This window comes from Xyrauchen texanus, chromosome 15 (assembly GCF_025860055.1).
Source record: "Xyrauchen texanus isolate HMW12.3.18 chromosome 15, RBS_HiC_50CHRs, whole genome shotgun sequence".
Taxonomy (NCBI): Eukaryota; Metazoa; Chordata; class Actinopteri; order Cypriniformes; family Catostomidae; genus Xyrauchen; species Xyrauchen texanus.
This window is the reverse complement of record NC_068290.1, coordinates 9,108,844-9,132,859: the sequence shown is the minus strand read 5'-3', so window position 1 is coordinate 9,132,859 and position 24,016 is coordinate 9,108,844. Positions and strand designations below refer to the sequence as shown.

Here is a 24,016-nt window from a genome sequence, read left to right as displayed (position 1 = left end):
TATACATTTATGGCATTTAAAACACAACACACCCGACTTTCCTGAAAAATACCTTTCACGAGTTCACTGGTTCATATTGTCCTGGAATGCATTAGACAGATCTTGAGCACAGGATTGAGCTTCAGATCTGAGACCCCCCACCCCAAAAAAAAATTTTTTTTAAAGAAATTGAAAAATAGCCTATATAATTATATATATACTCACCTAAAGGATTATTAGGAACACCTGTTCAATTTCTCATTAATGCAATTATCTAATCAACCAATCACATGGCAGTTGCTTCAAAGCATTTAGGGGTGTGGTCCTGGTCAAGACAATCTCCTGAACTCCAAACTGAATGTCAGAATGGGAAAGAAAGGTGATTTAAGCAATTTTGAGTGTAGCATGGTTGTTGGTGCCAGACGGGCCGGTCTGAGTATTTCACAATCTGCTCAGTCACTGGGATTTTCACACACAACCATTTCTAGGGTTTACAAAGAATGGTGTGAAAAGGGAAAAACATCCAGTATGCGGCAGTCCTGTGGGCGAAAATGCCTTGTTGATGCTAGAGGTCAGAGGAGAATGGGCCGACTGATTCAAGCTGATAGAAGAGCAACTTTGCCTGAAATAACCACTCGTTACAACCGAGGTATGCAGCAAAGCATTTGTGAAGCCACAACATGCACAACCTTGAGGCGGATGGGCTACAACAGCAGAAGACCCCACCGGTACCACTCATCTCCACTACAAATAGGAAAAAGAGGCTACAATTTGCAAGAGCTCACCAAAATTGGACAGTTGAAGACTGGAAAAATGTTGCCTGGTCTGATGAGTCTTGATTTCTGTTGAGACATTCAGATGGTAGAGTCAGAATTTGGCGTAAACAGAATGAGAACATGGATCCATCATGCCTTGTTACCACTGTGCAGGCTGGTGGTGGTGGTGTAATGGTGTGGGGGATGTTTTCTTGGCACATTTTAGGCCCCTTAGTGCCAATTGGGCATCGTTTAAATGCCACGGCCTACCTGAGCATTGTTTCTGACCATGTCCATCCCTTTATGGCCACCATGTACCCATCCTCTGATGGCTACTTCCAGCAGGATAATGCACCATGTCACAAAGCTCGAATCATTTCAAATTGGTTTCTTGAACATGACAATGAGTTCACTGTACTAAAATGGCCCCCACAGTCACCAGATCTCAACCCAATAGAGCATCTTTGGGATGTGGTGGAACAGGAGCTTTGTGCCCTGGATGTGCATCCCACAAATCTCCATCAACTGCAAGATGCTATCCTATCAATATGGGCCAACATTTCTAAAGAATGCTTTCAGCACCTTGTTGAATCAATGCCATGTAGAATTAAGGCAGTTCTGAAGGCTGAAAGGGGTCAAACACAATATTAGTATGGTGTTCCTAATAATCCTTTAGGTGAGTGTATATATATATATATATATATATATATATATATATATATATATATATATATATATATATAATTTGAGAAGGTTTTGAATTTGGTGTTTAAAAACCAAAATGTAAAACCTCTGCTAGAGAAACCATATTAGCACAATTGGACTTTGGATTCAAAATCGTATCATTACTGATAGATGTTGCATTCAACTTCCTACCTGGAAAAGTCTAATGGAAAGTCAGACTTCTAAATTAGAAACGTTTGCTGAGACAGGTGTTTAAATCACTGTCAATTTTATTATCTTTTGATAATCATACACCTTTGGAACAAGTGCTAGCATTGCAGCATTATGTATCAATTTGATTGCTAGAAGTTTATTTTCAGTTATTTCTGATGATATGTTTAATAAATATGCAGTACGTAATGTTCCATACACGTAGCAACATGAAACATCTTGCACTTTTCTGTAATAAAACAAATGTAGGCCTATACAGCCTATGGTGGTGTACTGAAATTCTGGTAGCAAACCAACTGAGCAAAATTGCTTTGCTATTTTATATCATGCATATTTTGATTAAATAAACTTGGAATTTTACCTGTTATCTGCCCATGTTATGCCTGTGTGTCAATGGGAATGTTTGCTTCTTAAAAATACAATAAGCAGCTGCAATCGCAGCAGGCTGCACTGAAAGATCTGCCTAAAGAACATCATAGCATGGAGGTGATAGTGAACTTAAAAATATCATGAGGACAATCTAAACTGTGGAGACCCATGCAAATTCAAGAGTATAAGGATTGAGCCAGAACAGAGGAAAGGTTTTAAACACATACAAAAAAAGGTAGCATACAAAACCAAGCCAAATAGACCTCCAAGTCTTTTTATAGGGCCTATAGATCTTTTATTGCACTGTCTATATTCTCATAAGAGCCAACAGTTGTCATATCTATGAGGATTCAGTTTTATTTTGAGCAATATCAAATAGTTAGGCCATACATTTATATTTATTAATTTAGCAGACTAATTGTTCCAAAGTAATATGCAAATTAGAAAAACAATTACAGGCAACTCATCCCAAAAAGACAGTAATATAAGAAGTGCCGCAAACTAGGGCTATAAACAGATCCACATATTTGTAATATTGTGTGTGTGTGTATATATATATATATATATATATATATATATATATATATATATATGTATATACTTTATTTTATGCAATTTTCTATCAGGTTCTATTGAGCGACTGAGCAAAATGACTGTCACACACCTATTCTGTATTTCCCCACTGGTTACAATTGTGACCAAGAATAAATCTCATACTTTCACTAACTTAAAACAATTTTTTTTAAAAAGCATACATTTTCTTTCATTGGGATTTCCAAGGAGTAAAATACATGTGCCTCTTAGTTGGAAAACAACATTATTAAACAGCTGAAATGTTAAAATCAACCATTTCAAATGTAATTTCATTGAAGTATGTGGCACTTTTGAAGCAGACAGGCCTTAATTTAAAGCAACAGCGCACACTCTTCCAGAAGAAATTCCTGCCAGCTTGGGGTGATACAGAAGCACACAAAGCATTTTGAGGCTCCACTGGGTGCCCATCGGCCCACAGCGTATAGTTCACGTTGCGAACGCTCTCATTGCCAATTTGCCAGTACCACTCTTCTGTTAACAGACTGCGCCGCAGTCCTATCCAGATATCCTCCTGATTTGCATTTTTTTGGAGCCACATGGTCATCTTATCCTGGGCCATCTTGTTGGTTGGGCTGAACATTTGGTAACTTCCATTCAAGCAGTATTGATGGGACTCAGGCCATGTCATGAGATCAGTAGCAGTTATAAACTCTACACCTTCTGCCACACAGCCATCATGGTCTATAAGCACACAAATATACGTTGACACATTTATTCACAATAACTTACTTAATTTATATTTTCATCTAACTCAAAGTAGTATGATAGGCTTATACAGTGGCCCTAAACAGTATTTGGACACTTAAAGAAAAATAGTACAACACACTTTTCAAACAAAACATTTAAGTGAGAAAAAGGTTCTTTAGACAAGAAAAAGTTCTTCAAAATTCATATTTTAAGAACCTTTCACTGAAATGTTCTTTAGAGAACCAAAAATGGTTCTTCTATGACATCGCTGCAAAAAACCCTTTATGGAAATTTTATTTTTAAGAGTATACTACCTGTGTGAATTTGAGGGGAACTAAATTCATATATCGTCAGCATCCGAAAGCTTAAAATTGCTGCCTTTGGAGGCTATATATGGAGTTAGATTGACATCGAGACTAGGACTTAATCGAAATAAAATCAAAATCACGTTATGAACTTTATTATGATGATTATTAAATCACAAAAGGCACCGTTTTATATATATAAATAAATAGTCTGCTCACTTCAAAGTTTATTTGTTCTGGTCTATCTTGTATATATTAAGTTAGAGCATTAGTACAGTGTTTTCAGAGCAGTTCTATGGGTAAGGGCAGCTGGTGAACTTTCTGGTGCCCACTAGAGAGTTGGTGCCCTACGCAGACTCCGTAGTCTGCTTATAGGGAGCGGCGGGACTGCCCTTATTACAATCCCAGCCGTATTTTTGACAATTTGAATATGAAGAAGACTTTTCTTTGTTTCACTGTTTATATATTTATTTGTTTGCGGGTGAATTGAAAAATGGTCTCAGTTTGGCTCTTTTTAAGAGTACTCAAGTGTGAAAATCACTGTGGCCTTTTGGCAGTTGAACATGTGAAAAACATTACCATTTTTTTTTGTTTGTTTGTCTATTATAATCACTGTTCAAATCGCAATATATTTCGAAATAATTGTGACGTGACTTTTTTGTCTAAATCGTGCAGCCCTAATCTAGGCACATCCAAGTGTCATTTGTGAATCATGTCCATTGAGAAGCCTTCATATGGTCAATTTTTAAAAGTAGCATAGATCCTGCCTCCAAAACTAGCATAGATCCTGCCTCCAAAAGTAGTATCCTTGCAGAATCACTGCCTTGTGCAGTCATTGACTGACTGGGCCTGAGATGCCTTAGCTTTCGGATGCAACCATCCACTAAAAATCACCTTGGGACCAGATGATTGTCGTAATACTAATAAGAACAATTTTCTGTTAGTGAGTTCTAAGAAGTGGAAGCATCATTTGTTTGCAGATGCAACTTAGTTTGATTTTTTGTTATTAATACATTAAAATTCATAGCTTTGGATGTGGCATAAGTATCCAAATACATTTTGAGGCCACTGTTCTGTATATCAAAGTCAACATGAAATAAAAAAAAATTCCATTAAAATAATACTCTGGGTTCAATACAAGTTAAGCTCAATCGACAGCATTTGTGGCATAATGTTGATTACCAAACAAAAATAATTTTGACTTGTCCCTCCTTTTCTGTAAAAAACAGTGAGGCATTTACGATGGAAGTGAATGGGGGCAATTTTTGGTGGGTTTAAAATAATTTTATTGGAAAACTTGAATACCAAAAATATTGTTTATGTCTTGTGTCTATGCTTTTGAAACAATGAGTATTTGAACATTACAGATTTGCCCCATTCACCTCCATTTTAAGTACATCACTGTCAACAGATTTTTGCTTTTAATTATTTTTATTGCATTTTTTATCCCCAATTTGGAATGCCCAATTCCCACTACATTGTAGGTCCTCGTGGTGGCGCGGTTACTGTTGGAGGACAAGTCTCAGTTGCCTCAGCTTCTGAGTCATCAATCCACACATTTTATTGTGTGGCTCACTGTGCATGACACCATGGAGACTCACGCTACTCTCCGCGATCCACACACAACTTACCAAGCGCACCATTGAGAGCGAGAAACACTAATCGTGACCATGAGGATGTTACTCCATGTGACTCTACCCTCCCTAGCAACCGGCCCAATTTGGTTGCTTAGGAGACCTGGCTGGAGTCACTCAGCACACCCTGGATTCGAACTTGCAACTCCAGGGGTGGTAGTCAGCGTCAATACTTGCTGAGCTACCCAGGCACCTTGATTTTTGCTTTTTTTTTAAGAAAAGAAGGGACAAGTCGAAATTAATTTGGAGGTAATCAACCTTATGCCAAGAATGCTGTCAATTTAGCTTAACTTGGATTTAACCCGGGATATTACTTTAAGAATGTGAATGATTCATCAGTGTGTGCTATTCCTAAAGGAAATGTTTAATTACTCGCTCTGCAAAGAAATCATGACTTAAATTATCAAATTAAATAAATAAGCCCTATATATTATTATTTATTGTTATTTTTTTAAATAACATAGACATTTAGAGACATTTTGTTTCTCATTGGATATCATGTTTCACTGCAGTGTGTCACACGGTGGAAGTAAAATAGTTAGCACACACCGCTTCATGTTGACTTTAATCAATGTCATGATCACAGTCATAGACAAAAAAGTATCATTTTACCTGGCTGTTCATTTAAAAGTATAGCTGGGCCTCCATAAACAATTCCGCTCACCATCCTCTCAAACATGTACACTCCGATCTTTGAGGTTGGATGCCAGATAATATGTGTGCCATCAAGGGGCACTGATTTTGTGGAGTAATTTGATTTGGAAATGTTTCTCCAGACAGACGTTGAAAGTAAGCCATTGTCGATATGCACATTATGCTTATCTCTGTCTTCAGCAATCACAAAAGCCTCACCTTGTGTGGAGTTGAACTGCACCAGGAAGCAGGCACCAAACATGGTAACTGGGATCAGTTCAATGATGATGCCTGGACTGATAAGCCTGAGGGACACATTGTTTGGTGCAGTAATGTATTGGGATTTCACATCAAGGTCTGGGAAGGGTATTAGCTCTGAAGAATTAGACTGAATAAGTGTTCGAATCAGATTTTTGTCAGTATCTTTAGTTGTGGATGTAACATGTAGCCAAGCTGTGCTCATGTTCCTCAATGATGGCACAACAAATTCATTACCCCACATATCCATAGGTAGAATCTGGCTCACCACCATGTTGCATCCACATATTGTTGTTTCTGCACATGGGTGCGTCAGCAGTAAAGCCACTTTATTACTACTGTATACCATTGTCGCTGATCCACTGGTAGAAAACTGGTAAAGTTCGTAAGGGCTGAGTGTAAAGTTATTATCTTTCTGACCATTCGTGCTGACAATTTGGACAGAGATGGTGTTTGTTATGTTCATTGCATTGATAATAATCAGCCTGACTGAACCATATCTCAAGCTGTTCTGCGCAAACAGAGTTGACTCCTCAATCGAAGATGCAGTCATTGCATTGTAATTCAAAGCAGCGATAGAATAACGTGTTCCCAGATTTGGTGTAGGCTGAACAACATTAGTCTGCACGCTATCTCCTCGTTGACTGATCCAAAGCACCACAATGATTTTATTGCTGACAATTTTTACAGACTTTTGGGATGACATGAAAAAACATACCTCAACATCCTTTGGAAAATTTAAAATATTAGTCTGCCCTGAATGCAGTGTAATATTTCTATCTGTGAAGTTGAAGGTGACCGTGACGATGGTGTCATTATGGAAAGCAGTGATTTTGAGAGCATTCCTGGAGTCTTGTGGAAAGTAGAAGGCAATGTTCTCAGGAAATGCTGTGATGAATTCTTTCCCAAAGCTCACCACTGACAGCCCTGTCAAATCCGAGTATATTATTAAAGGCATAGTTCAACCAAAAATGTAGAATTCTAACAGTACCCTCATGGCATTCCAAACCTATATGACTTTCAGAATAGATGATGAGAAAACATGTTCATCATACCATGTGAACATATGTCTTCAAAAGACATGGAAAATGATGCATGAGCCACAAAATTATATAAATGAACACAACACAGGGGTTAAATGAGTCAGTCTCATCTGCTATTGTACATGGAAATCAGCAATTGTGACATTCTTTAAAATATCTCCTTTTATGTTTTGCAGAAGAAGGAGAGTCATGTGAGTCTATATAAAGGTGAATAAATAATGACAGATATTGGGGTTTTTTTTTGGGGGAGTGACATTTGAATGCTGTTTCTTAAAGATGCTGTAAGTGATTTGTGTGTGTGTGTGTGTGTGTGTGTGTGTGTGTGTGTGTGTGTGTGTGTGTGTGTTTGTGTGTGAGCGTGAGCGTGTATTTATCACTTTGTGGGGGACCAAATGTCCCCATAAGAATAATAAAACCCGAAATTTTTGACCTTGTGGGGACATTTTGTTGGTCCCCATGAGGAAAACAGCTTATAAATCATACTAAATTATGTTTTTTGAAAATGTAAAAATGCAGAAAGTTTTCTGTGAGGGTTAGGTTTAGGGGTAGGGTTAGGTTTAGGGGATAGAATATAAAGTTTGTACAGTATAAAACCATTATGTCTATGGAAAGTCCCCATAAAACATGGAAACACAACATGTGTGTGTGTGTGTGTGTGTGTGTGTGTGTGTGTGTGTGTGTGTGTGTGTGTGTGTGTGTGTGTGTGTGTGTGTGTGTGTATGTGTGGCGTGTATTTATCACTTTGTGGGGACCAAATGTCCCCATAAGGATAGTAAAACCGAAATTTTTGACCTTGTGGGGACATTTTGTCGGTCCCCATGAGGAAAACAGCTTATAAATCATACTAAATTATGTTTTTTGAAAATGTAAAAATGCAGAAAGTTTTCTGTGAGGGTTAGGATTAGGGGTAGGGTTAGGTTTAGGGGTTAGAATATAAAGTTTGTACAGTATAAAAACCATTATGTCTATGGAAAGTCCCCATAAAACATGGAAACACAACATGTGTGTGTGTGTGTAAAATAACAAGCAGAAAATCTCCCTATTATCTGTCAGATATCACTAAAATAGTTACAGTGAAATATTACACCTGTCTCTCTGACAGCTCTGAGATCAGATAGGAAAAAACATCCACACACTGTGGTCAGATTGTTTGTTTAGACAATCAGAAGATTTGAGGCATTTTCTGTAAAGAGGGGCCGTGTCTAATTCAACGACAAAGTCTAGTGGAAGTTCCAGAACATCTAACATCGCTTACAGCACCTTTAAAAACATAACTAATATTTGTTATTGCATAATTAACTGTATTTGATTGGTCTTTCTTTTTTTCTCCCATCATAAAATCATTTAAACTCAAATCAATATTTGCATGTCCATTCACTTATTTATTTGGTAAGTAGTCATGCAACATGTGGAATATTATATAGTCAGTCAGTCATTAATAGCAAATATATAACTTCATGTCAGGGTCCTGGTCACCCTGACAAGGTTCATTTTGTAATAATGACCACATGACTTGTTTCCATACTCATTCATTACTGTCAGCTGTGGTAATATCAAAAAAGAAATGATTGATTTGTTCAAAAATAAATCTAAGTATATAAAACTGCTTATATTTTGTAGTTAAAGCACATAATGAGCACTTTCTCCTAATTTATATTTCATGTATTGTTGTAAATGATTATTTGTGTAAATAAATCGGGGAAAAAATCACTTAAAATGTATGTAATTTAATAGATTACTTACCCTGACAAAGCAATGACATGAAAAATACAACAGACAGCATCTCTATTTTACTCATTGGTTTTATGAGACCAGCGCAGTTGATTTGAGCAGTGACAGCTATTAGTTTTGTATCAGTCAAGCTGGAAAAAAATAGACAGAGACAATTAAGACTGATGGAAAAGTTTGCAAATTAAATTCTTACGCATAATGACAAATTCAAATGTCTGTTTTGTGTTTTTCCATTGCATAATCTTTAAAGGAATCCAATAGAACTTAAGCTACATCGATAGCAATTGTGATATAATGTGAATTACTTTACCACAAAAATGTATTTTGACTTGTCACTAATTTTCTTTAAAGAAAAAAAAGTTACAATGAGGCACTTACAATGGAAGTTAATGGGGCCAATCCGTAAACATTTAAATACATCGAAAGTATAGCCACAAGATGTAAACAACATGCTTGCTAATACGATTTGTGATTAAATCTCTAAACCTTTAACGACGTATTGCTGTAAACTGGGAGTGGTGATGGCGTAGCGGGCTAAAGCACATAACTGGTAATCAGAAGGTTGCTGGTTTGATCCCCACAGCCATCACCATTGTGTCCTTGAGCAAGTAAATGCACTGTGATAAATGCCCTGTAAGTCGCTTTGGATAAAAGCATCTTCCAAATGCATAAATGTAAATGTAATTCTGTGATCCTGGTAGTTTAGTGGTCCACTGCAAAAACTTTAAAGCTCTTTCAACTCTATATCAACACTATTTTTGCCTTTAAACCATCCAAAAATGGGCCCCAGTCTGTCACTGTAACCCAGATGTTTTTAAAGAAATGGAGGGACAAGTCAAATTATTTTTTGTGGTAATCAACATTCTGCCAAAAATGCTGTTGATTGAGCTGAACTTAAATTCAACCCGGAATTTTTCTTTTGTAAAGATTGGAGTGATACATGTGATATACAACACAACTTACACATTGTACATGTCAACATGCTCAACACAGGCAGTCTACGTAATGTAGGTACATACAGGCAACATATTCTGTGCTTGGACAATTAAAAAAACTAAATTGAGGTAATTTTGTTTTTGATATATCAAAAAGAGGAAAGATTCAATGAGTAATTCAAATGAAGCCCTTAAAACTGCCTTCAGTGATTTTACATTTTTGATCATTTTTAAAACAGAAATTTCTGCTCTGCCATCAATTGTGATTTTGAATATAAATATAGATATTATAGAATATAGAAATATTTCAATTCCTATAAAGACATGGGGGGAAATTTCAATGGATTTACAACAGTTGAAAAAATTCTACCTTTGAGGAAATATTCCAAAACACTGCAGACATGAATTTTACTCTTGTATCTATGTTTATCTATCTTACAGATGTGATAGGCACATGAAAATGTCATAAGCATATTTATTTCATTACTCTATTCTTCATATCTGAATGCCTATTGACACTTTTGATCTGAAACCAATACTTGGAGCCTCAGACTTGAATTAAAATCCTATTCCTATCCATCTTTACCATTCAGATTTGAAACACCAGATTTCCTTATCATGCAAGTTCATAAACATTCTGCTCAAGTATTTATGTTAATATCTAACATTCAGTTATATTGAACACTACCAAAAAAGACCTACCTGAAGTGACAAGGCCACAGTTCTTTATCTCTCTGAACAAAATGATTTCATGTGTGTGTTTTTTATGCAGTACAAGCCCATTTTGCATTGGAAACACATTATCACCATAGAACTTTGAATAATGAGATGTTGATGCAATGGCAATTTGTCATTTATCACATGTTTCAAATCACAAAACCTCAGTAGGAATAGTATGCACACACTAGGCATGAAAGCTGAAAGTTTATTAACAGTAAGCAATTAATATTCAGTGGCCCTCAAAAGTATTCAGACACTTTAGCCACATTTAAAATGTATGAATATCTTTGCATTATATATATATATAAAACCAAGTATTTTAAAGAAATATAGTGCAAACATATATTTCAAGTAAGACTGTATGAATATCAAAAACAATAGATTCAAAATCAAGTGTGTGGACACTTTCTAGTTGTCAAATTTGTGGAACATGTCCATAGTTAAAGGGTTGGTTCACCCACTCTGTCGTCATTTACTCACTCTCATGTCAAACAAATTTTGATTATATAAACACAGCTTAATAGGCACATATGTATCAAAAAAATAGTGTAATCTAAATGTTTAGAACATTTTAGAGGTACTTTAATATGCTGAGAATGTTATGTTTATAAATGTCCAAGTAATTTCTTTTTCCAAGTAATTTCCTTAAATAAATTAACTAAATGAAATGACGAAACTAACAAAAATTAAATGTATTATTATTATTATTGTTATTATTTTGTAAAGATAAAGTGCTAATAACTGCATAGAAATACATGTCTCCAGATCAACAGTGTGAGCATTGTGAATAAGATATACATGTAACAAGATATAGGCCTAAATACATTATACATGGTAATAGTAATTTCTTGAGATACATAAAGTCATTATGAACTTCCAGAAGGTATTTGTGAAATAAGCTGAAATCATTCATTTGTCCATAGATCATAAACAAATCCACATCTATGTGTATATATATTAACAACAACTAGAACTACTACTTCTAGTAGCTCAATTAGGTTGGTATATTAACATTAGCTTATTTTAATGATGTATACGGTTTACACAATTTATACAAAATGCTATCTTGTAATGTTATTGTATTTTTTTACACTAAAGTTTAGCAACCACTGTGGCTAGTTCTTACAGACTGAAGTACTTAGCTTGCCTGTAGCAGACAGACTTCAAATTAGTACAGCATTGCACACTTTTCCAAGGGAAATCTTTGATGGAATTTGATGGATTTGGGGATGTTGAAGCACACATGCCCTTCACTTGATCACCGGGCTCCCCAGTTGCCCAATGTGTGTAGCTCACGTTGTATGTACTCATGTTACCCTTCTGCCAGTACCAGTCCAATGAGAACAGACTGCACCGCAGTCCAATCCAGAGGTCCTCTTTTATTTCTTGATCGTTCAGAAAGTTGCTGATCAGCATTTGGTCCTCCGCGGAGGTTGGACTGAACAGCTCACCTTTTGTTAACATACAGTTTTGGTAGGATTGAACCCAAGTCATGGGTGTTGGAATGATTTCAAACCCAGAAGAGTGCAATAAACAGCCAAGGGGGTCTACATGCACACAAACATAATACTCAGTTTTTATGTGGATCAGTTAGATATCCAGTAGTACAAAACAATTAAAGGGAAAGTTAACTTAGAAATGAAGAATCTGTCATCACTTACTCACCCTCATGTTGTTTTAAACCAGCATTACATTTTTTTTCTTATATGGAACACAAAATGATCGTTTTTAATGAATATCTTAGTCAATATTTTCAATACAGTGGCAAGACCTAAAAGTATCATAAAAGAAGCCAAATGGTCTCATGCTTCATATTCCAAATCTTGATGTCCATTGTGGGTTTATGAGCGCTGTGAGAGACATTTGTTACAGGAGAACTTTCACAAAGCACTAAAAAACAACTCAAATTCTCACGGGAATATGTGTGCCATGTGTACGAGCTTCTCGTATAGTGCTCATGATCGTGCAAAAGAATTTGATGGGGGCCATTAATTACTTCAATGATAATTTTGGGTCCTTTTTTAACATGATCGCACAGGAAGTTAGAATGTTGCTTCCAAATATTCCAGTACCCTGACATCAGGCACAAATGCAGAGTTACTGACAAGCGCAATCTACCATCAGATATCTGTGCATAAATTGATGTGTGTTACCTTTTGCTGTGGCGTGACTGGAAGCATATTGCATCAGCCGTGTGAGACGCAGGTTCTTGTCTCGTGAGGAAACCAGAACGTAATTGCATTTTCATAATCACAAGTGTGATTTGAAAAGTAGTGTAGTCTAGCCCAGTGGTTCTCAACTGGTTTTGCTTCGGGACCCAGATTTTACATTGGACATCAAGTGGCAACCCAGCATAGTAAAAAACATAACCTGTATTTAATGTCTCCTGTGCCACATTTTATTTATCTTGCATAGATTTGTTAATGGTTTTCAAGTATTAGGGCATGTATAAAATGACATTTTTGTTGTTGATGTCAAAAATGATTAGGGGGGTATATTAGCCTTTTATATTTATTATCCAGTTTTTTTTCCCTCATTTTAAAAATCATTCAAACAGAACATAAATCACACAGGAGGAAAACTGTCCACAATTTGTCCAGAAGTCTTGGAGTTCCAAACCCCTTCGTGAACAGGTAAGACCATAGATGGCTCCTTATTACAATGATTAGGCCATGCTGCTAGTCTTTCAGATAATAATAAAAACCATACAATTTTTTGAAAAAATAGAAGCCAAAACACATTAAGAAAATTTTACAACAAATGCCACTGATGTAATAAAAATGAGGTAGATACCGAATAGATGAATTAATTTAAATGATAATATTTTTGTATAATATCAGTTACTGTTACTAATGTAAAATCATGAAACAGTTTTGTAAGTGTGATGATGTGTTATTAAAAAAAAAAACATTATTTTGGTGTGTAGAACGTTGTTTTGCTCTTTTCCTCAGTGCTGATTAGCATTTCGGGGCTGCCTACTGTTTGAGAAGTTTCTGTTGAATTTCTCCATAGGGCTTTAAATTAGAAAATTGTCTCTAGGGTTCAAATGAGTCACATCGGTTTTGTGGAAGATCGAGAGAAGCCTGGTTGGACCAGAGAGCAGAGCAGATCTTTAGCACGAGTGGTTCGGTTACACTCACGTAAAACGTCTCGGTTCCCTGAGACGAAGGGAACGAGTCATTGCATAGTAACGCATATGGGAGTGCCTACTTACACTACCTAGTTGAACCTCTCTACAATAAGGCCAATATTCTAATATTGGCTATGGTGTTTGAGCCCCGCCTGTTTTGGCCCGAAACTGTCCACGCCCTCCTCGCAACTGTCCAGGTGACAAAAGTCAGGTGTCCATTGCACAACGCCCCCCCCCCAACCTATGTTCGAAGTATCCATGGTCACCACTTTCCACCTGAGAACTTGCCCCAACACAACACCTCGCTGGAAAAATGCAGGAGCTTTCTATGGTGCTAAAGCAGCTATACAGTGGCGGGATACAGTGATGCGCATGCGCCCTCTGCGCCAAGCATGTTGTAGCACATGGCGCTTCAACCAGCACTGAAGAGGTCTCATGAGACCTAATGGATGCTGCCACAATAAATCCCAATGCTTTCTGAAACAGCTTCAGTTGAAGTGTTCCCCCCTGTTTGAACTGAGACCGACACTGTAGAATGGCCTGAACGCGCACACTCATGAGGTGCACGCACCGCAGAGTCGAGGCGGACTCCCAAAAAGGAGATTTTTTGGCTGGGGGAGAGTGTGCTCTTCACCCAGTTTACATTGAGGACTAAGCTGTTAAGATGCTGAAGCAGTAAGTCTCTGTGCTAGCATAACAGAGCCTCTAATTGTGGCAGTAACAGCCAATCGTTGAGGTAGTTCAAGATGCATAAGTCTCAGAGGGGCAAGAACCGTATCAATGCACTTCGTGAATGTGCGAGGGGCCAGAGACAATCCGAAGGGCAGGACTTTGAATTTATATGCAGTTCCCTCGAATGCAAATCTCAAAAATATCCTGTTATGTTGTACAATTTGGACATGAAAGTACACATCTTTCAGATCTATCAACGCAAACCAATTGTGTGGGTGTACATGCGATAAGATCAGTTTCTGAGTAATCATTTTGAATGGGCGCAATTTAAATGTCTCAGATCCATGATTGGTCGAAGTCCGCTGTCTTTCTTTGAACAAGAAAATAGCAGCTGTTAAAGCCTTTTTGTGCTTGACAATTTGGTACAAACTCTATCGTGTTTTTCATGATGAGATTGTGTATTTTGGCTTGTAATACTGGTGCTTTCACGTGAAACCGGTTGTGGCAAAGTTTATACATTTGCACTGTATTACATCCTTAACAGCTAAAAACAACTTGCTTTACAACTCAATCTTGACAACCCTCTGTGGGCAATTTGCAAAAACGCTTCCCACGTTTTTTTTTCTCTCTTATATGAGTTTATATATGTGTCATTGGTCTCTTACTTTGTATAAGCTACTATGTCTTGTTAATTTGTGTGTTTTGATCATCCATCCATCCATCCATCGTCAACCGCTTATCCTGTGTACAGGGTCGCGGGGGGCTGGAGCCTATCCCAGCTAACATTGGGCGAAAGGCGGGGGACACCCTGGACAGGTCGCCAGTCCATCGCAGGTGTTTTGATCAATAATAATAAAAAAAATACTTCACACTTCGTCCACTGGGGTCAGTGCTTTGAATTTCTGTGAGTACAGATTGAGTTAAGATCAAGAAAATTCAACTTGCTGTTTCCAAATTCACTGTGTGATCAGTCCGCTTTAAGCACTATCCAATGCCATAGGCCTTATTCACGGTAGCACCATCTTTAATTTTTGTTGGGAATGACAAGGCATATCATCAATGGGTTGTGCTGTTTTGGATCATTCAAATGACAGGAAAAAGCATTGAAAATCTTTTTAAAAAAAATTTATTGGTAGACATAAATCTTAAAAAAACACAAGCTTTGGAAAATGTGATGTAATCTAGGAGCTTTATGCAGCTTTATACAGTGCATTTAATTGAAGGGATGGTAAGTCTAACCCTCACAGCCTCATTTCCATTACCGTCAAATATCAAATATGGCGCTACTATGTATAAAATCTTTTGTACTGAAAAGACAGACGAGATATTAATTAAAATGTCTACTTTGTGTTCCGCTTCAGAAAGTAAGTCATACAGGTTTGGAACAATATTAGGTTTAGTATAATGTATTATGACAGAATTGTATTTTATGAGAACTACTTTAATACCCAGTGGCCCCAAAACGTATGTGCACACTTTCAACAAAATATATGAATATCTTGCATTATATAACAAACTGTCAAATCAGGTGGCATTTATTTTAAAGAAATATAGCACAAACACACTTTTCAAGCAAAACATTTCACTAAAATAAGTGTTAATCATAACACAACAGATAATCTATTCAAAATTAAGTATTTGTAGACTTTCAGTTTGTCAAACCTTTGTGGAATTTGAGGGAAACTGACTTATATACAATAATTAAAAATTACTTTTGGACCAGTTGGATCAAATTGATTGCAAAAATGGCTCAGAAATGTGAAGTTAGTTCGAAGAAAAGGTTTAGCAATAAATGAATACATCTTAAATGAAAATCCTGGGATCAATACAAGTTGAGCTCAATCGACAGCAATTGTGGCATAATGTTGATTACCACAAAAATTCATTTTGACTCGTCCCTCATTTTCTTAAAAAACAAAAGCAAAAATCAAGGTTAATGAAGCACTTACACTGGAAGTGAATGAGGCCAATTTTTAGAGGGTTTAAAGGCAGAAATGTGAATATTCATATTTTATAAAAGCACATACAGTAATTAATTTGTTCAAAAATATATAATAATAAATAATATATATTATTTAAACTGTATGGTTGTTTAAATCTTCATTTTTACAATGGTTTTAGTGTTTATGCCGTTAAGTTGAATGCAAAAAACATTTAAAATTGGATATAACTTCACACAGAAAGGTAAGTAAGTAATCTTATCATACTAAAATCATGTTAACATGCATATTTTTACATCTTGTGAATACTTTTGAAATAGTAACTCAAGGATTGGCCCGATTCACATCCATTGCAAGTCTTTCACTGTAACCCAGATTTTGCTTTTCGTGAAAGAACAGGGTGGACATGTCCAAACACATTTTTGTGGTAATCAACATTATTCAACAATAATGCAGTCCATTGAGCTTATCTTGTATTGAACCCCAAATATTAGTTTATTGAAAATGTCCAACAGTGTCTCAATGCTTTTTGGGGCCACTGTATTTGTGTTGATGTAAGAATAATACACTAAACAATTAAAAATTAACAATAATGAGAACATAGCTGTAATCACCATAAAATATGTTGTTTACCTGGCTCCACCTTCAAAGCTATAGCTGGGCCTCCATAAAGAATTCCACTCCTCATCCTCTCAAACATGTACACTCCAATTATTGAGGATGAATGCCAGATGACATGATCACCTTCAACGGTCACGGAGACAGAGGAGTACTCTGATTGGGCAATGGGTCTCCAGCCAGTGGACGAAAGCAATCTGTTATCTATGTACACATTATCCTTGTAGGCTGTTTCAGCTATCACCAAGACCTCACCATGTTTCGAACTGAACTGGACCATGTAACAAGCATGAAACCTGTATTCTGGGATCAGTTCAATGAAGAGGCCTGGACTGATAATTCGAAGGGAAACAGCATCAGAGGCGAGGATGTATTGGGAATTTGACTGTAAAGATGGGATGGACAGGAGATTTGAGGGATAGGGTTCAAAATTAGTGGGTTCTAGATTCGCACCACTCAGTTGAATGTTCATTGCTGATGTCACATGTAGCAAAGTTTCGTTCATGTTCACTACTGAGGGCAGCAAAAAGAAATTACTCCACTTGAAATCTGGACGAAGTTGGTTCACCACTATGTTGCACCTGCAACTTGATGTTTCTACACATGGGTGGGTAAGCAGTACAGCCACTTTATAATCAGCTTCTATGGCGATTTCCGAACCATTGATAGGAAGTTGCACAAGGCCATTAGGATCAAGTATGATTTCAGTGTACGGAAACTGTTGTTTTTGAATTATCACATGGTTACTTACATCTTCTGAGTTTATAATGACCAGCCTGAATAAACTGTTTTTCTTGCTGATGTTTTGACCCATTTTATTGAAGGTAGAAATCATCTCACTGTAATTCAGGCAGGGGATAGTGTAAAATGTATCAAGATTTTTTAAAGGCTGAACAACATGTGTCTGCATACTATCGCCTTGCTGACTGACTGACAGCACTACAATGTAATCTGAACTGTTTATTATGACAGACCTGCTGGAGTGACCGAATTTATATAGCTGAACATTTAGGCTCACATTTTCAGTCTCTCCTGATTGCAGTATGCTAGTGAACATCAATGTGTTATACGAGTAAACGTCCACTGAAGTGTCATTATAGAGGGCGGTGATTTTTAGATAATTTGATGGAATATATGGATAGTAGAAGGCGATGTTCTCTGGGAATGCCGTGATGAAGTATTTCCCATAGTCACATGACTGTCCTGTCAATTCAAAGGTTATTAATATCATCAATGATTTAACCACACACATTGTTACTTTCTCAGCCAACTGAACATTAGGCCTTATTAGCCTGAAAACACTTCTTCCATGTAACACATACAGTGACCCCAAAATTATTTGGATACTTAAGCTTCATGTAAAGATTCATTTCTTTTTTCATTATATAAAAATATCTAACCAAGTGGGATTTATTTATAACACGGCACAAACACAATTTTCAGCAAAACATTTCACAGACAAAAAAAGATTGTAAAAAGTTCAAATAGTAATAAAAGAACAATTAATATACTGTTCAAAATTAAGACAAAAAGGATTTAGACACATTCTGGCAATCAAATGTTTTGTGGAGCATGTCCGTATTAAGGTGTAATGTGAGAAAATACACCTAAGGAGGACACCTGCATGAGCTGACTTTACATCCCCTAAATAAAACGTTTGGACTTTTAACACACTCCCTGAGAGGAAGCAAAATATAGTATAATGAGTAAGTAGCCATCCACAAACAATGTGATCTTTTGTTAAAAAGCAGCAGCTAGACAGACAGCAACAAAATGTAGGGGTCTCAAGATGTGTTTTTCAAAGATAAATTACTTTGAACTTGCCACAGTGGAATTTTCAGTGTCAAAACCATTTAAAGGGATAGTTCACCCAAAAACAAATATTGTCTCATCATTTACTAACCCTCATGAAATCCCAGATGTGTATGACTTTCTTTCTTCTGTAGAAGATAAACAAAGATTTTTAGAAGCATTTCTCAGCTCTTTAGGTCAATACAATGCAAGTGAATGGTGACCAGAATTCCAAAAGCTCCAAAAAACAGTCAGCATCAAAGTAATTCATAAGACTCCATTGGTTTAATCAATGTCTTCTGAATTGATCCAGTTAGTTTTGTGTGAGAACAGACTAAAACAGGACTCTTTTTTTTCCCTGTACGTCTTTACATTGCAACCTCTAGGCACGATCATGATTTCAAGCTCGATTACACTTGCACTTGAGGCATGCACAGAGCGCTAGATGACGCTTTAGGAAGTGTAATCGAGCTTGAAAACTTGAAATGATGTCAAGATATACAGTGAATAAGGAGTTACAATTTGGTCTGTTCTTACCCAAAGCCAACTGGATTGGTTAAGAAGACCACATTGATTTTGTGCTGCCTTTATCTCCTTTTAGGAGCTTTTGGAGTTCTAGTCACCATTTACTTGCATTATATGGACCTACAGAGATGAGATATTCTTCTAAAAAAAATGTGTGTTTAGCAGATGAAAGAAAGTCATACACATCTGCACTGAATTATTTTGCTTTTTTTGTTTGTGGTGTAGTAAATATAGCAGAAAAGATGAAGTACTTTCTACATTTTATAAGTTAGTGTTAGCCTGAACTTGAAAATATCAAGTAAATTCTACATTCAAATATTTACAAATTAATGCTCTAGCTTATAAGTAAATATTGTTTATGATTCATTGTTATTTTTACAATGTGTCATCATGATTTATTCCTTAAGTAGAAAACCTTTACATATGTATTTGCTAATTTGAGTAAATTTTACTGGTATATGAAATAAGTATATTTTACTTAACATTTCAAAACTGGTGTTCCCAGCATGTACTTGCATGGTTTCACTGTTTGCAAGTTTTTGTTGTTACGATTTGTAACTTCTTGTTTTGTGTTGTCTTAAATTAATTTTCTACTCAAAATTACCCATTAATGATCAAATAAATTATCTGTTGATTGTCACCATCATGGTGTTTTTTTTGTACCAAGTGTTGAAGTCTGTATGTGCAACTTTATATCTTTTTTCTATTGCTAGTAATGCAAGGTGATGTGGTCTCACAGACAACATAGCATGCGTTCCCTGTGGATGTGACTCCCGTATCTCATGTGTTACATGTTTAAACATGTTTGTAAGGAAAATTCAAAATGTGACATGTTCTAATAAGATGCTTATTTCAATTTTAGCATGTCAATACATTAAGTAGATTTTACTTAGAAAAACATCTTGCAAAAACTTCCAAAATAAAAATTAAGTAAATCTTACTGGTCATTTTTTTCAGTGTGGGATGGTCTGAGGGCGAGTAAATAATGAGAGAATTTTCATTTTGGGGTGAACTATCCCTTTAAGATCAATCAACAGCATTTGTGGAATAAGGTTGATTAACATTAAAAATGATATACGACTTTCTAATTAAAAGTCACATTTATAGTAAGAAACTCATACAGTACAATGAACTTTAAAATACACAATGTTTCAAAAGTATAGCCAAAAGACAAACATTATACAGTATGTGTTAACATGATTTTAGTGTGATAAAATCAGGGATTTTCTGGCATTACAGTGCAGAGCAGTAATTATAAGTGCCTTAGTGTCTACTTTTTATTATTAAATAAACATGGACCAGGTGGAACTTTTTGTTGTGGTAATCAACTGTGGCAGGGCGGAGGACGGGACCGGGTGTGTAGGATCATGACCCGGCCCCGCCCTCTGCCCTGCCACATCAACATTATGTCACAAAGGCTGTCAAATGAGCTTAAGTATATATATTTATAAATAAATAGTTGGCTTAAATATACTCTATAGTTGGCACTTGCCATGATATTTGTTTTTATTTAATGCAAGGAAATTCATTTCAAAAGTGTCCTAATACTTTTTGGGACCACTGTATGTGTGAAATGGCTCGATCTATTAATAAAGTTAATAAAACACATGCTTACCTTGGCCAAATATTACTGCGACCAACAGAATAGTCAACATGACTTCTTGTCCTTGTGACACCAATATATTATGCTGTGTTGCTGAATAAAGTCACCAAGCTGGTGATTGTATGGTCATCTATAAAGCAAATGACCATTAAGGATTAAGACAATCTGGAATGTGTTGTTTATTTACAACAACAACAAAAATTATATATATATATATATATATATATATATATATATATATATATATATATGTTGCATTGTACTCTGTCTTGGACACATTTATTCTGATTCTGATTGAAACTTTGTAATGCAGCAATTGTTGTACTACTGTCTCCTTAAGATGAATCACTTATGTTGTATTATTCCTCTTTTGTAAGTTGCTTTGGATAAAAGCATCTGCCAAATTAATAAATGTAAATGTAATGTACACTTATGAATGGTTTGCATTTACACCATAGTGATGTCTCCACAAATTTAACTCAATAGGCAGTGACGTGTATCTGTTTTCATATCAATAAAACTGTAGTAACATACTAGAGGTTTAAGTAGAATTCTGTAATGACAAATTCAGTGTTGAACCTTTCTGGTTATTTTTTTCTTTGTTTGTTTTGTTTTACTTTCTCATCAGGATCTACGCAGAAAACCTAAGAAACAAGGCTCAGTAAGGATTCGGTTTCCAATCTAAATGTGAAATTATGAACACTTGAGCAAAGAAAGTGAGTCATATTGTGAAGCTGAAGTCCAGTCTCATTAAAAGCTGTTTGTTATGGGCCCCATAAAATAGAAGGGCCCTGTATTAAGATAAAAAATAAAAAATAATGTAAACGTTTTGTGAACAGTTTCAAATATTACACATTATACTGTTTGGATTAATATAAGACATACTACTGGGATTGTTAAATAATGATTCATACAGAAACACTGTTTGACTCAAATCTAAATAGACAAGGAGCTATCTATTGATTATTTGCAGCTGTACAACTTGTTTCCAGTGTTCAGGAATAGAAAGACTCTTATACAATGGATTTCATCAATATAATTCAAGAATTATTGTAAATCCTTACAGGGTTTTAACTAATTCTTAGTTATTCCATTTCCAAGTGCTTACGTATACTCAACATTTCACCACACAATTTAGTTGATTTTCTTGGACTAACAAAACACAGGGTACACCATGATAACATTTCAAACATAATGCAAAAGCATCATTTAGTTGCAATTTATTTTTTTAGAAAGATATTTTTCAAAATGTAGTACTTTTACAATTGGAAACATTTATGTTTTTTTATTATTATTATTTACTTAAAATGTTTTTATATAATTCAGTTAAATCTTGATGTATTAATAGTAAATCACACAAACAAAAAATAGTATACATAAATAAGTAGCAACACATATATATTCTTACCTGATCAGTGTAATCACAACACTCCTCACTGAAGCAAATCGACTCTATGCTGTTGTTTTATTAACAGCAAAGTATATTTGTCATTCAAAATGCATGCTCATTACACAACTTTGCATATGATGCTTTAGACCTACAAGCTTTTAAAAAAAATACATTACATGAGCCAATTTTATATTCCATGGTGGCAAACAGGGATTGAAAATGAAGGTGAGCGCTCTGCATCAACAACTATATAACTATAATTAGTTTGTAATTAGTCCATTTAAGATTTAAACTCTAGTTTACTTATCTGAGCTCAAGTCAACCATCATGCCATGGTTAGCTAACCCACTCATATCCAAATGTGCTAACGTTATTATAACTCTTGCAAGACACTGATGAGATGTCTTTGCAAAGGTGGGAAATGATAGCAGAGATGAAAATTATGGGGTGTAATGTAGATTAATTAAATCAACTTCATATATGTTAAACCAAAAATTTTCATCATGTCAATAATGGCCAGAGATGGATTCATTTCTTCCTTCCTGGTTTAATTACTGTGCTAATGTTGTTACTATTTATCAGTTTATTTTTTATCTGCTGATCAGTTTTTCTCTTCTAAAGGTGAATGACCATAGTTGACTTAAGCGTTAGACACATTATGTAATGACTGACTAATAAAATAAGGGTACAACAGGTATAAAGGCACACCTTAAGAAAATTAGATTTTCTGGTCACAAAATGTATCAAGATTGAAAGAATGTATTTCTTTTTATTGAATACTGATACAGCAAAATCATTTGTGTGAAAATAAATAATAACAGATTCAAATAAAAAAAGAAAAGGTGGTGAGGAAGCCTTTCACCCCACACTTGGCGTAAAAGGTTTTATTGATATTATGTATATATACAGTCAGGGGCGAAAATTTCATCAAAATGTTGGGGGGGACAATAAACATAACAATTTTCAAGAGCAATTTTTGAAGGGGACACCAAGGGTTTTTTTGTTGTTGCCCCGTTTGCATTTGTATTATTTTATTTCTTAAACAATTATTTTAAGAATATATCATTATATTATTTACAATACTCATATCTTAATGATATTTTAGGGGGGGATAACCCTCAGATAGGGGGGGTCCTGACACTCCCAATCCGCAATTTCCGCCTATGTATACAGTAAGGGCAATAGTTAAAGGGCAGAATTTATCAACTAATGCAAATAATTTTTAGACAGTTAGATGCATTTTGAGTGTCCAATTAAGATAATACTCAAAATAAAAACTTCAGAAAAGGGTGCATAATTTTCTGTTATACGGTCAGGTAAAGCATACGGTCAGGCCGCCTCCACCATGCATGCTATGGCCCTCCTACAGGCCAAGGCATTAAAAAAGCTGCACGAGGGTAGTTCTGATCCCAACGTGCTATAAGAACTGCGCTCAGTGACTACCCTCGCCCTCCGCACAACAAAGGTCACGGCGCGGGCACTCGGGCAGACGATGTCCACACTCGTGGTCCAGGAGCGCCACCTGTGGCTGAACTTGATCGAGATTAGGGACGCGGACAAGGCACGTTTCCTGAACGAGGCCATCTCCTAAGTCTGCCTTTTCGGCGACACCGTCGAGGATTTTGCCCAGCTATTCTCGGCGGTGAAGCAACAGACATCTTGCCCCCGCGTGGCTGTGTGCTCACCCCGTCTGTTCGCTGAGGCCGTACCCCTGCAGCGACACAAGCCCAAGCGGCTCCGCCTCAGTCCGAACCAAGCTCTCGGCCATAGTGTATAGCCCCCTGCAGAAGGTCGACACCCCCTGCCAAGA

General features: G+C 36.1%; 1 protein-coding gene across 3 annotated transcripts; it reads right to left on the bottom strand.

The window, feature by feature from the left end:
* Window positions 1–1,718: 1,718 nt before the first annotated feature.
* On the bottom strand, window positions 1,719–22,263 carry LOC127656203 (IgGFc-binding protein-like). 3 transcript variants are annotated; one of them, XM_052144395.1, is made up of 7 exons: window positions 22,225–22,263; window positions 20,829–20,946; window positions 16,913–18,100; window positions 10,520–12,084; window positions 8,895–9,013; window positions 5,830–7,035; window positions 1,719–3,272 (listed from the first exon to the last, which is right to left on the bottom strand). In XM_052144395.1, exons 5-7 carry the CDS (start codon window positions 8,947–8,949, stop codon window positions 2,818–2,820), a joined length of 1,716 nt encoding a protein of 571 aa, XP_052000355.1. In that variant the 5' UTR covers window positions 8,950–9,013; window positions 10,520–12,084; window positions 16,913–18,100; window positions 20,829–20,946; window positions 22,225–22,263; the 3' UTR covers window positions 1,719–2,817. The 3 variants fall into 2 exon arrangements, with proteins under 3 accessions (XP_052000355.1, XP_052000357.1, XP_052000356.1); XM_052144396.1 differs by having other exon boundaries at window positions 16,913–18,095.
* Window positions 22,264–24,016: the final 1,753 nt, after the last annotated feature.

Bases quoted from the DNA above. Each gene is read 5' to 3' on its own strand.
- LOC127656203 (XM_052144395.1), bottom strand. From the start codon at position 8,949: ATGAGTAAAATAGAGATGCTGTCTGTTGTATTTTTCATGTCATTGCTT. The intron at 7,036-8,894 runs GTAAGTAATCTA...CGGATTTGACAG, and splicing joins CATGTCATTGCTTTGTCAGG to GGCTGTCAGTGGTGAGCTTT. The intron at 3,273-5,829 runs GTAAAATGATAC...GTGTGCTTATAG, and splicing joins ACTTTTAAATGAACAGCCAG to ACCATGATGGCTGTGTGGCA.